Here is a 13,263-nt window from a genome sequence, read left to right as displayed (position 1 = left end):
TGGAATTGTGATACAGTGAATTATAAGTGAAATAATCTGTCTGTAAACAATTGTTGTGTCACGCCCTGGCCTTGAGAGGCCGGTTGTCTTTAGTTGGTTTTGTCAGGGCGTGAGGATCTATGTTAGTATTTCTATGTTTAGGGTCTAGTTGTGTATTTCTAGGTTTGGCCGGGTGTGATTCCCAATCAGAGGCAGCTGTCGCTCGTTGTCTCTGATTGGGGATCATACTTAAGTAGCCTGTTTGCTTACCTTAGTTGTGGGATCTTGTTCTGTGTTAGGCTTGTATGTGTTTAGCCTGAGGACGTCACGTTACGTTGTTTCTTGTTTTGTTTATGTTTATTATGTGTAATAAACATGTTCGCATACCACGCTGCACCTTGGTCTGACCCGTCTCTCAACGATCGTGACATGTTGCCAAAACTATAGTTTGTTAACAAGAAATTTGTGGAGTGGTTGAACAACAAGTTTTAATGACTCCAACCTAAGTGTATGTAAACTTCCGTCTTCAACTGTATATATTTTACAGTAAGAATATAATGGAATGTAACAGAAGAAAATATAAAGTATATTTTCCCCAAATGGCTATTGCTGATTGTCACCAGTAGCCTACTCACATGAGGAATGCACAGAGCCACGGTTATTCTAGGGAAAATGCAATTTGTAGAGTTTTTTTTATTGGTTAATTAGAAACCTTGGAATCTGCTCTTTCTGATAGGGTATAGCAATCAAAATGTCTGGCCTGCATGGACCTCTGTAGGATGATATGGAAGAAGCGCTATTTGGTAAGCTCCTCGCTTCTTTGTCAATGCACGCTGTCAATGCCAGCTGCACAGGTCATCAGTCTCTTTATTCTCTTTGACAATTTATAATATTGTCACCCATCAGACTATTGTCAGTTTAATCTTGTCTTTAGGCCACATCTATTATTATTATTATTAGTATATGTGAAATTAGTTTAAATATAGTTTAGGTGTAGTTTGGACGTGCCAGCTGGGCAGGCAACTGTTGTCTTACAGTCCGGAAATACACTATCATCTAATTTTAGTATTTACAGTCTATGCGCTTCTGGATCAATCAATACATTTTCTGACTGATTACAATTTACATTTGGTGTCCTAAGGTTTCTAATGATCTATTCTAACATAAATGCATTCATTTAGCAATGTATTATTTATTATGGAATATTTATACAACTGAAATATCAACGGTTAGAATGAATTTCATGGTCATTCAAGTATGTATGGAATTCCGGCACTCTGAGTGTTAATATAACTTGTTTTCTCAAAATGTATGTTAGCTAGCTAAGTTAGCAATGTTATGTTAACTCCCATCTGCTGTCAACATCAGGATACAATTTGAGAGCACTAGTTAAAAAAAAAGTGGTTATAGCTTTGACTGCATGCTGACAGTGAATTCAGAGCCATTCAGTGCTAGCTACACTACAAACATAATTGTACCGTGTTCCCGTGAAGCAATTGTAATGACAGTCCACCACAACATACCCAAGAGTTACCTAATTAGCAAGGGGTAGTCTGTGTTTAATTTCATTGTGTAGAAACACAGTTTGAGATCATTTTGAAGGGATTTTGACAGTGGTTGAATGGGGAATTGGGCTTCCCGGGAAAATGTTGTCCGAGGTTGCAACAGTAACCAAGGGGGGCGGAGCTTAACGAAGGGTCAATTGCCCCTCCCTGTTGCTCACAACAAGTTTCCATTCCCCCTGTCACAAGTGGAGTTATAGCTGATTTAAGATGAAATCGTCAACCCTGTTACAGTCAACGCTGTCATTTTAATTGTCACCTTTTATAGTCTGTATTTTATTTATTTTTGTTTTCCTCTGGAGATGGGGAAACATGTTTGTTATGAAGTTGAACGTGCTCTTAATGACAGAATGTAAAAATTTGGTTAAATAAATAGATTTTGTTTACAAATTTACGCTATCCAAAAGGCACTCTATTCAGGGAATGACACAGATACCAAATGGGGAAAACTTGAATCGGGATTACGCATAAGTGTGAATATACAGTTCAGTAGCTTATGTTGCTCTGTGTGTGTGGGATGTGTTGTTGTGAAGGGGTTAAATAATGACCCTGTGCATAGCCATCCTCTCTGGTGGGAGATAATCACTGTCTTTCTTCACTTTTCAGGCACTTCAGCCATCATTTTCCTATATCTATTTTCATCCATACCGTAAGAGTAATAATGGGCTCTGCTTAGTCTTTCATCATCAGGATGGCAGCGCTTGTTTAACTCACTTCAAAACCAATTAATTTGAAAGAGTCACCCTTTTCCAGCCCACAGTCTTCGGTTAAAGGACTGTTATTCATCTTCTCTTATGGCCAGTTTGCTTTAACTTCCAGGCAGTATCATATACACTGGGTACAGTATAGGGGTATATTACACAATAACGTCTCTACATTGTAATGTTTCACATTTAAAACATTAATTGAACAGCTCCTCTACCAGAAATCTGACATTTTCACAACTGAGTCCAATTTAATTAACTCCATTTAATTTCATCCTATCACTAATGCTTGAATGAGAATTCACTCTAGCATGCTACCCACCCCAGTGCTTTCAGTAAATCCCCAGAACTATAAAACTCCTCTATCTGTGTTTGTCAGGATCCTGGAACTGCAGGAGAAAGGGGACCTGGACATCCTAAAGCAGAAGTGGTGGCCCAGGAAGGGTCGCTGTGACCTGGACAGCCACTCGGAGGCCCAGCCAGAGGGCAGGTCCCTGAGGCTCCAAAGCTTCGCTGGGGTCTTCTGCATCCTGGCAGCAGGGCTGATGCTGGCCTGCCTGGTGGCCGCCCTGGAGACCTGGTGGAGCAGCAACCGCTGCCGGCGTGAGCAGCCCAAAGAGGTGACCGAGAACGCAGCCCCGATCCAGGGCCTGGTCGCACCGCAGCCCCTCCCCAGGCCCCGGCCAAGACCCAGACCCCCGGGCCCCCCGGTCTTGCCCAGAGATGCCACTGCCACACTCTACTTTATGGATCCAGGCGCAGACGCCAGCCCTGATTTAGTAGAGCTGCAGTACACCCAGTTATAGGTGTGCCCTGACGATAGTCCAAATTGATGTGATTGTTCAATTTTGTTTTTGAGTGGGAGAGAAGTTGGGTTGGGTGGTTTGTTTAAAGCTCTTTTTCTCTCTAGTTTTTTTTTTTGTATTTCAAAAGAGCCTTTGAAAGATTATTCAGATGCTAAAACATGCAATTCATTGCTTGTTTTTGCTTGTTTCTTCTGAAAAGTGAGTCATTATCATGGATGGCAATAATGATAACTGCAAAAATATGAATAATGACTACAATTTTGTTGGTCCATTCATTCAACAACGTTTCACTTCTGGGTAGATATTTGCTGCCTCAGTCAGCGCAAACGCTTTCTTTAGCTCATCCATTCAAGTCTTACTGCTTCCAAACAGCTTAATCACAACTTCATCCTGATAGAGACTGAGCTGCCCCTGGTTGTGTCCAGACATAAAAGGCTTGACATGGATCCCTAAACTAAAGTGTGAGCAAACAAGACGCTAGCATTGACCTGTCTGTTTGATTGGACAAATAAGACCCACAGAAAATAAAGGACTTAATGTAAAGCTGTTGTCATGATGGCTATATATGATTAATGGAGCATTAGATTATAGTGGTGATTTATTAAACATTACCCATTTAATGTCCTGTAGTATAAATGTCATATCATAAATGTGTCTTTGGATGTCATAACCTATCACGTTCTTCAATGACAGGTGTTATTCCACAATATAATATACAGTATCTCACAAAAGTGAGTACACCCCTCACATTTTTGTAAATATTTGAGTATATCTTTACATGTGACAACACTGAAGAAATGACACTTTGCTACCATGTAGAGTAGCTTGTATAACAGTGTAAATTTGCTGTCCCCTCAAAATAACTCAACACACAGCCATTAATGTCTAAACCGCTGGCAACAAAAGTGAGTACACCCCTAAGTGAAAATGTCCAAATTGGGCCCAATTAGCCATTTTCACTCCCCGGTGTCATGTGACTCGTTAGTGTTACAAGGTCTCAGGTGTGAATGGGGTGCAGGTGTGTTAAATTTGGTGTCATCGCTCTCACACTCCCTCATACTGGTCACTGGAAGTTCAACATGGCACCTCATGGCAAAGAACTCTCTGAGGATCTGAAAAAAAGAATTGTTGCTCTACATAAAGATGGCCTGGGCTATAAGAAGATTGCCAAGACCCTGAAACTGAGCTGCAGCGCGGTGGCCAAGACCATACAACGGTTTAACAGGACAGGTTCCACTCAAAACAGGCCTCTCCTTGGTCGACCAAAAAAGTTGAGTGAACGTGCTCAACGTCATATCCAGAGGTTGTCTTTGAGAAATAGACGTATGAGTGCTGCCAGCATTTTTGCAGCGGTTGAAGGGGTGGGGGGTCAGCCTGTCAGTGCTCAGACCATACGCCACACATTGCATCAAATTGGTCTGCATGGCTGTCGTCCCAGAAGGAAGCCTCTTCTAAAGATGATGCACAAGAAAGCCCGCAAACAGTTTGCTGAAGACAAGCAGACTAAGGACATGGATTACTGGAACCATGTCCTGTGGTCTGATGAGACCAAGATAAACTTATTTGGTTCAGATGGTGTCAAGCATGTGTGGCGGCAACCAGGTGAGGAGTACAAAGACAAGTGTGTCTTGCCTACAGTCAAACATGGTGGTGGGAGTGTCATGGTCTGGGGCTGCATGAGTGCTGCCGGCACTGGGGAGCTACAGTTCATTGAGGGAACCATGAATGCCAACATGAACTGTGACATACTGAAGCAGAGCATGATCCCCTCCCTTCGGAGACTGGGCCGCAGGGCAGTATTCCAACATGATAACGACCCCAAACACACCTCCAAGATGACCACTGCCTTGCTAAAGAAGCTGAGGGTAAAGGTGATGGACTGGCCAAGCATGTCTCCAGACCTAAACCCTATTGAGTATCTGTGGGGCATCCTCAAACGGAAGGTGGAGGAGAGCAAGGTCTCTAACATCCACCAGCTCCGTGATGTCGTCATGGAGGAGTGGAAGAGGACCCCAGTGGCAACCTGTGAAGCTCTGGTGAACTCCATGCCCAAGAGGGTTAAGGCAGTGCTGGAAAATGATGGTGGCCACACAAAATATTGACACTTTGGGCCCAATTTGGACATTTTCACTTAGGGGTGTACTCACTTTTGTTGCCAGCGGTTTAGACATTAATGGCTATGTGTTGAGTTATTTTGAGGGGACAGCAAATTTACACTGTTATACAAGCTGTACATTCACTACTCTACATTGTAGCAAAGTGTCATTTCTTCAGTGTTGTCACATGTAAAGATATACTCAAATATTTACAAAAATGTGAGGGGTGTACTCACTTATGTGAGATACTGTATGTAATTTAACAGATACTTTTATCCAATGCGACTTAGTCATGTGTGCATCCATTATATGTATGGGTGATCCTGGGAATTGAACCACTACCCTGGTGTTACAAGCGCCATGCTCTACCAACTGAGCTACAAAGACCACTTATGACAGCTACAGCGTATGTAGGCAATATGACAACAATTTCCAGTAAATTGTACCCAGTCCAAATACTCCCTAGTAATTCTACTGAGTGACGTCTTATTACAATTATATGTCAATGTCCAGATACACAGCCATGCTGGTTATTTATGTACTGTATGATTGTCTGTGATCCTATGCAGGTCACTAAGGACTACAGTCTGGAAAGGGTTTCTGGTACATTGACATATAATGACATTACAAGTGCTTCACCAGAAGGCAGGAGTGACATGTGGACGGAAAGAGAGAGAGACTGGGAGGAGGCAGAGACTATTGACACAGGTCAGGAAAGACCTGAGATATACGGGGTACTTTATGGGTTGGGTTGGGGGGGGGGGGGGGGGGGGGGGGTCAGATGGGGTTGGGGGGCATGGGCGATGGGTAGGAGTAGATACAGTGGGGAAAAAAAGTATTTAGTCAGCCACCAATTGTGCAAGTTCTCCCACTTAAAAAGATGAGAGAGGCCTGTAATTTTCATCATAGGTACACGTCAACTATGACAGACAAAATGAGAAAAAAAATTCCAGAAAATCACATTGTAGGATTTTTAATGAATTTATTTGCAAATTATGGTGGAAAATAAGTATTTGGTCAATAACAAAAGTTTCTCAATACTTTGTTATATACCCTTTGTTGGCAATGACACAGGTCAAACGTTTTCTGTAAGTCTTCACAAGGTTTTCACACACTGTTGCTGGTATTTTGGCCCATTCCTCCATCAATATCTCCTCTAGAGCAATGATGTTTTGGGGCTGTCGCTGGGCAACACGGACTTTCAACTCCCTCCAACGATTTTCTATGGGGTTGAGATCTGGAGACTGGCTAGGCCACTCCAGGACCTTGAAATGCTTCTTACGAAGCCACTCCTTCGTTGCCCGGGCGGTGTGTTTGGGATCATTGTCATGCTGAAAGACCCAGCCACGTTTCATCTTCAATGCCCTTGCTGGTGGAAGGAGGTTTTCACTCAAAATCTCACGATACATGGCCCCATTCATTCTTTCCTTTACACGGATCAGTCGTCCTGGTCCCTTTGCAGAAAAACAGCCCCAAAGCATGATGTTTCCACCCCCATGCTTCACAGTAGGTATGGTGTTCTTTGGATGCAACTCAGCATTCTTTGTCCTCCAAACACGACGAGTTGAGTTTTTACCAAAAAGTTATATTTTGGTTTCATTTGACCATATGACATTCTCCCAATCCTCTTCTGGATCATCCAAATGCACTCTAGCAAACTTCAGACGGGCCTGGACATGTACTGGCTTAAGAAGGGGGACACGTCTGGTACTGCAGGATTTGAGTCCCTAGCGGCGTAGTGTGTTACTGATGGTAGGCTTTGTTACTTTGGTCCCAGCTCTCTGCAGGTCATTCACTATGTCCCCCGTGTGGTTCTGGGATTTTTGCTCACCGTTCTTGTGATCATTTTGACCCCAAGGGGTGAGATCTTGCATGGAGCCCCAGATCGAGGGATATTATCAGTGGTCTTGTATGTCTTCCATTACCTAATAATTGCTCCCACAGTTGATTTCTTTAAACCAAGCTGCTTACCTACTGCAGATTCAGTCATCCCAGCCTGGTGCAGGTCTACAATTTTGTTTCTGGTGTCCTTTGACAGCTCTTTGGTCTTGGCCATAGTGGAGTTTGGAGTGTGACTGTTTGAGGTTGTGGACAGGTGTCTTTTATACTGATAACAAGTACAAACAGGTGCCATTAATACAGGTAACGAGTGGAGGACAGAGGAGCCTCTTAAAGAAGAAGTTACAGGTCTGTGAGAGCCAGAACTCTTGCTTGTTTGTAGGTGACCAAATACTTATTTTCCACCATAATTTGCAAATAAATTCATTAAAAATCCTACAATGTGATTTTCTGGATTTTTTTTCCTCAATTTGTCTGTCATAGTTGACGTGTACCTATGATGAAAATTACAGGCCTCTCTCATCTTTTTAAGTGGGAGAACTTGCACCATTGGTGGCTGACTAAATACTTTTTTTCCCCACTGTATGTATTGCTTCACTGGTCATCTCACTCTGTGGTCTCTTCTGTTGTTTGGCATCTTTGTGGTATGATTTAAACATCATGGATGCATGGGAAATGTTTGGCAGCAACGAGAGGAAGGAGAAGGAGAAGCAGCCAATAGGCCATATGTTTGGCTTTGTTTTTATGGTGCACTAGATTTTTCTGCGCAATCCTATTACCCATAACTTTTGGAGTAGTGAATTACAAAAATACAGAGACTTTCAAGAAATTATTTTAGGCCTTTGTCACCTACATTGTGTCTATCTTGTCCCATAAAGTGTGATGCATTGACATTGTGTACCCATCTGAACCAGTCAGTCTATAAGGACTTGATGCTTTTCATGCAGTAGTGTGCTACAGGTATAACATCTGTGGTCCATAGATACATTTATTTCAAGAAAGGCATTCTACTGAAGGAAGAGACATTCTGGTAATAGTTCATTTGAAATGTGGAGACATGCTTAAAAATCACACATTTCAGATTAAATCATTTTGTGTTTTGTTGTAAGGTAATGTCTCGGCAACATTTTGCTTGAATTTTGCATCTTGTTATTGTAGCATAGTGTTGACGTGGTTTTACTTTAGTGTTCCTTGAATAATAGTGATTTGAAGTAAATCAACATTCAAGTTCCATATTATTCAAATTGGAAATGTAATGTAAACAATGTGGAGAATTAACCATGTTGTTAAATCAAACAATTGCTGATCACAGCTTCTTTCTCCTTCAATTATTTATTTTCACTTTTCTTGCACTTCTCCTCCCTAATAACCTATGTCTCTGTGTATCTTTCTCTTTCTCTCTCCTCCTCTCTCTCACTCTCTCTCTCCAGGACAAAGAGGTGAATCTAGAGCAGGTCCACCAGCGTTTGAACAGCCACCTGGACGAGGACATGGCGCACAAACAGCTGCCGGGCCAATCTATCGAGATCTCTGCCCTGGACATCGGCAGCATGCAGCCCAGCCAGTCCCTGGAAGGCCTGCCTTCACGGGAGCACTACCCGGGCCATCACAGGGAGTCGGTCTCTGTGACCACATTCCTCCAGGAGGGACATGGGGCAGGAAGGACACTTGGCAGGGGCACTGGCAGATCCCTACCCCTCAGCAGCGCCACCATGCCCTCTATCCGCTGCAAACACAGGGCGCCCAACGGGGGGCTCTGCCAACAGAGCCCTGTCAAGACGCCCATGCCAATGTCATACCAATCAGTGCCCGGAAGACCCATTCCAGAAGCCATTGATGTAAGCCATGGGACTTCCATCTGACCACTCAGCCTCAGCCCAATCACAGACACTCAAGCCCCATTTATACCTGGTTCTAACATGCATCTTTTTTCCTCCACATTCTGATTGTGCCCACATTTTTAGACTGGTGTAGATAATGGAAAGATGTTTTGTGATCTGATTGTGATCAGATGGCTATCTTACAAATGTAAATGGATCTGGACAGTGAAACCACTTAAATCATCATTATACCACCCTCTGAAATCATTGACTTCTGGCATCAATATGCGTCTTAAAATAAATACATATTATTTGGAAATGCTATCTGTTAAATAATTTGCATACAGGGAGGGACCCGGAAATCTGGTCAACAATGCAGACACAGATATGAGACACATTTTAACACCATGTGTAGACCCATGTCTGAAAATGTGGGCCCAATCAGAATGTGGACAAGATCAGGACGCATGTTGGCTGTGGTGAGCTATAGTCTACAGAATGAATGGTCACAGGTGAGAGAAAATCAAAATATGGATGGATTTTTTTTTTTTTTCGACTGAAGAAATATGGAGGAAAACAAAATTAGGAAAATGACTTTCATGTACATATTTGTAAGTATGGAAAAAAAGAGGTGAGGTACAAAAAATAAGTGTATTTTGAATATTCTCAATTTTTTAAGTTGAGTTTATAAAACAGATACAAACTTATACAAAAAATTACTGTTTGAATGGCTTTGTAAAATGTGTTCTAAATGAATAAAGGTGATAATTCCTTCTGGTTTTTTCTAAGTGCCAAGTTCAACTATGTTTTCTTTCAAATTAACATTATATGAATGTACCCAATTTATGAAAAGAAACTTCACACTTCAAAGACAGTGGAAAGAGAGTTGATTGTTTTCGTAAGAAAACAATAAAAAATAATTATAAAAAAAAGTTAAAACACTGTCTAAATGGAGCCGTGTTAAGCCATGCCTTACATGTTGTTTTTGTACCACGTCGCTTTTGTAATGCCATCATTTATTTTCACGTATGAGTGAGTAACCGTATCCGAATACACATACTACATTTTAGGTATGTGAAAATAGAATGTTTTATAGTACGTGAAATGTCGAAAATCGAGTATGCTTTAAATGCCAGGATGTTATACCAGTGAGGAAGAGGCGAAGCGAGAGGTTTTACTGTGCCCAAAATTTGTCCCCGAAAATAAGCCCACGAAGTAAAGCATTGTTGTATATGAAGGTCAATGAGTGTTAAATTTGATCAACAAAAAATGTAATTGCTAAATTGCTATGTGAGGTATATTGGATCAAATGGAAGTTTTGTAATAGTTAGGTTGTTACGAATGCACTGATATAAGTGGACACACGTGGCATTTGGGCAACTTTGAAAAAAATTACTACATCGGAGTTGTGCCTGTTGTCATAGAGATAGATAGAGGACTCATCATGGATCTGACCTGTTTTAGCGTGGACATTGCCATTGAGGGCTTCCTCCATTTGGGAGCAATCAGCCAATGAAAAAGAAGAAAATTGACGTCTTTAAAATGGAGATAGCCTCAATGGTGCTTTCCTTTCTGTCACAGATGCTATAATGCTATAAACAAAGATGGGTCCTCTATCTATATCTATGGCCTATTGTTCACACTCGTATCTGCCCTCTCATTGGCTAAGATGGTCCCATCTGATCTCACCTCCTCTTGCCTGCCTGACATCTTTGAGGACATGTATTTCCATTGTTAGAGCAGTCACTCAAATATCTAGTCAATATAATAGACAATCTTTGGTTATACTCATTTCAGCTTTTCATCTAGTAAAATTTGATGCACACTTTGACTAAGTAAATTGTCTTTCCAGACTCACGTGTGTTTGACAACAGCTGATAATCAGCTGGTAATGAGATAAGGGGACACGCTGATGTGTGCTCTGTGAACAACAATAGTGGAACAGGGCAGTTCGCCTTCTATAAGTATGCATTGGGGGAATATATTAATAGCAATGTACAGCCTTACCCATGGATCTTGGGTCCGTTAAATGGGGTATCGGCCTACTCATAGAGACCCACAGATTACAATTCAAAAGAGTTTACACAAATATTAGCCTCATAGCTCTTATTGCAGGACTTTAACTGTGGGAAATCACCTCAAAATTCAGTCTATTGTGCTCATTGGACATTCCTATAGATGGGTTCGTTGTTTAACAACAAAACCGACACGTGCGCAACTATGGGGTTGACAACAAAACAGATTGTTGACAACATGTAAACAATATTTAGTCTCCAATGTATATTGAAAACATAAATTAATTTACACAATGAGCACTTGTTGTCTCTCAAATACATTGTTACAGTTGTTGGTTAGCTGGCTAGCAAATTCTAGCCATATTAGCGTTGACATAAAATCAGTCAAAACACATCAAAACAAGAAATCGTATCAAGAACAAGATGAAACTACACTGAACAAAAATATAAATGCAACATGCAACAATTTCAATGATTTTACTGAGTTACAGTTCATATAAGGAAATCAGTCAATTGAAATAAATTCATTAGGCCCTAATCTATGGATTTCACATGACTGGGAATACAGATATGCATCTGATTGTCACAGATACCTTAACCCTTGTGTGGTGTTCATGTTTTTGTTATTCACCCAATGTTCGCAGGTCTGATGGACCCACAACATTATTGGGTTTTTAAAACAATACAGCCATAACAATTTACGTAAAAATACTTAATACTTAGATGTTGACTTATATCAATTACAAGCAATATAGACAGCATACATGGTTAATATTTGCCATTTACCTCTGCTAGATCACATTTATCAATAAAAGCACTATTAGTTTTTCTGTATTCAATTTGATTTTTGTAGACAAAAATCAATTATAATCAAGACATGGGTGGAATAAATCATGTTTATCTTGAACAAATATAAATGAAACAAGGTTTTCATCACTATTGATGTTTATTGCTTTGAACTGAACAAATTGGAAGGACAAATTATACATACAGTATTCTATGTAAATGATAAATGAGCCCCATTGAACAAAAATTAAAGCCGGTCTACACACCACATGAGGGACAGAGCTTTAATGTGTGTGTGTTGCAAATGTATTTCTTGCACTTCATGCATGTGTACTGTGTCTTCCTGTCCTTCTTGGGTCCACACACGTTGCAGCGCTTCTTCTTGTTGCTACCGGCTGCAATCTAGAATGATGAAAACACTTAGTTCAGGAATTTTGCGAACATCTCACTCACTTACTCACTCACATATATTTGTTACAGCAGGCCAAGGTAGGAGAGTCAGACAAACACACATGCAACAACATCACTCACACTTACTTCCGGTATTAGAGTTGTTGGTTCTGTGGGTCGGGCGGATGGGGCACCAGCATTCTCCTCCTGAATCCTCCTCACGATGGCTGCAGAAGCTGGGGTCCTTGGGATATGTTGCCTCCTCTGGATTTGAGCTCTTACCAATGCCTTGCCCAGCTCCTCGAGAAAGAGCCGTCTCCTCTGGAGCTTATACCTGTTCCAATCTGGGTTCAACACTATCCAGATGACAAATGCGTTGTACGCTGAGATGTCCAAGATGTTGAAGAATATCACAAGTGGCCAGCGTAGGGTTCTTCTTTTGCAGCTGTAGCCAGTCACCAGCTTGTCTAAATTGTCCACCCCTCCTTTTGTGGCATTGTAATCCATTATGATTTCTGGTTTTGATGTTCCCGGCCACAGATTCTCCCATCCCTATGCAGCGTACTAATGAGTACCACATTTTTGCCTTTCTTTGGCACGTAGGGCACTAGGGACGTGTCGGCCGTGAACACAAACTTAGAGGAATTGATAGGCCTGTTCTGTGTATTCAACAGCTGAGGTGGGAGCTCTGGCTTGTTTTTTCGTACTGTTCCTACCATCGTCAGCTTCCTATTGAGGAGCTCCTGTCCCAGCTTGTGCGAAGTTAAAAAGTTATCGCATGTGATGTTGTGGCCACAGAGTCCCTGTGTCACGTCCAGGACAACCCGCATCCCTTGGTTCTTCTCAGGGGCTCCTCCATCTGGCTTCCCCATATACACTGTGGTCCTCTGTAGCTCAGCTGGTAGAGCACGGCGCTTGTAACGCCAAGGTAGTGGGTTCGATCCCCGGGACCACCCATACACAAAAATGTATGCACGCATGACTGTAAGTCGCTTTGGATAAAAGCGTCTGCTAAATGGCATATTATTATTATTATTATTATACACTTGCAAGTTCCCCGCATATGATGAAGCAGCATCACAGGCAGCCCAGATCTTGATTCATCTTTTGCGGGTTTAGACGGTATGTACTGCCTGAAGGGGCAGCGGCCTCTAAATGGCATTAACTGCTCATCAACAGTAAAGTTGGGCCCAGGGTTGTAAAACAGGGGAAGGTGGTCCAGAGACATGATCCTCATATTCTGAAAATTCTTAATCTTCCAAAGTG

The 13,263-nt window shown here is 41.7% G+C and overlaps 1 protein-coding gene across 1 annotated transcript in view; it reads left to right on the top strand.

Annotated features, from left to right (window-relative positions):
• The window catches only part of LOC311127854 (glutamate receptor ionotropic, delta-1-like), a 481,343-nt gene extending 471,751 nt beyond the window's left edge, over positions 1 to 9,592 (top strand). The window contains exons 15-16 of the mRNA XM_084159745.1: positions 2,625 to 2,865; positions 8,417 to 9,592. Coding sequence (XP_084015871.1) covers positions 2,625 to 2,865; positions 8,417 to 8,848 — 673 coding nt within the window. The 3' untranslated portion in view covers positions 8,849 to 9,592. The remainder of the gene's footprint in view (positions 1 to 2,624; positions 2,866 to 8,416) is intronic.
• Positions 9,593 to 13,263: the final 3,671 nt, after the last annotated feature.

This window comes from Coregonus lavaretus (genome assembly GCF_964263955.1).
Source record: "Coregonus lavaretus genome assembly, chromosome: 1".
NCBI lineage: Eukaryota > Metazoa > Chordata > Actinopteri > Salmoniformes > Salmonidae > Coregonus > Coregonus lavaretus.
The sequence above is the reverse complement of the archived record's forward strand: the minus strand, read 5'-3'. Positions and strand labels throughout refer to the sequence as shown.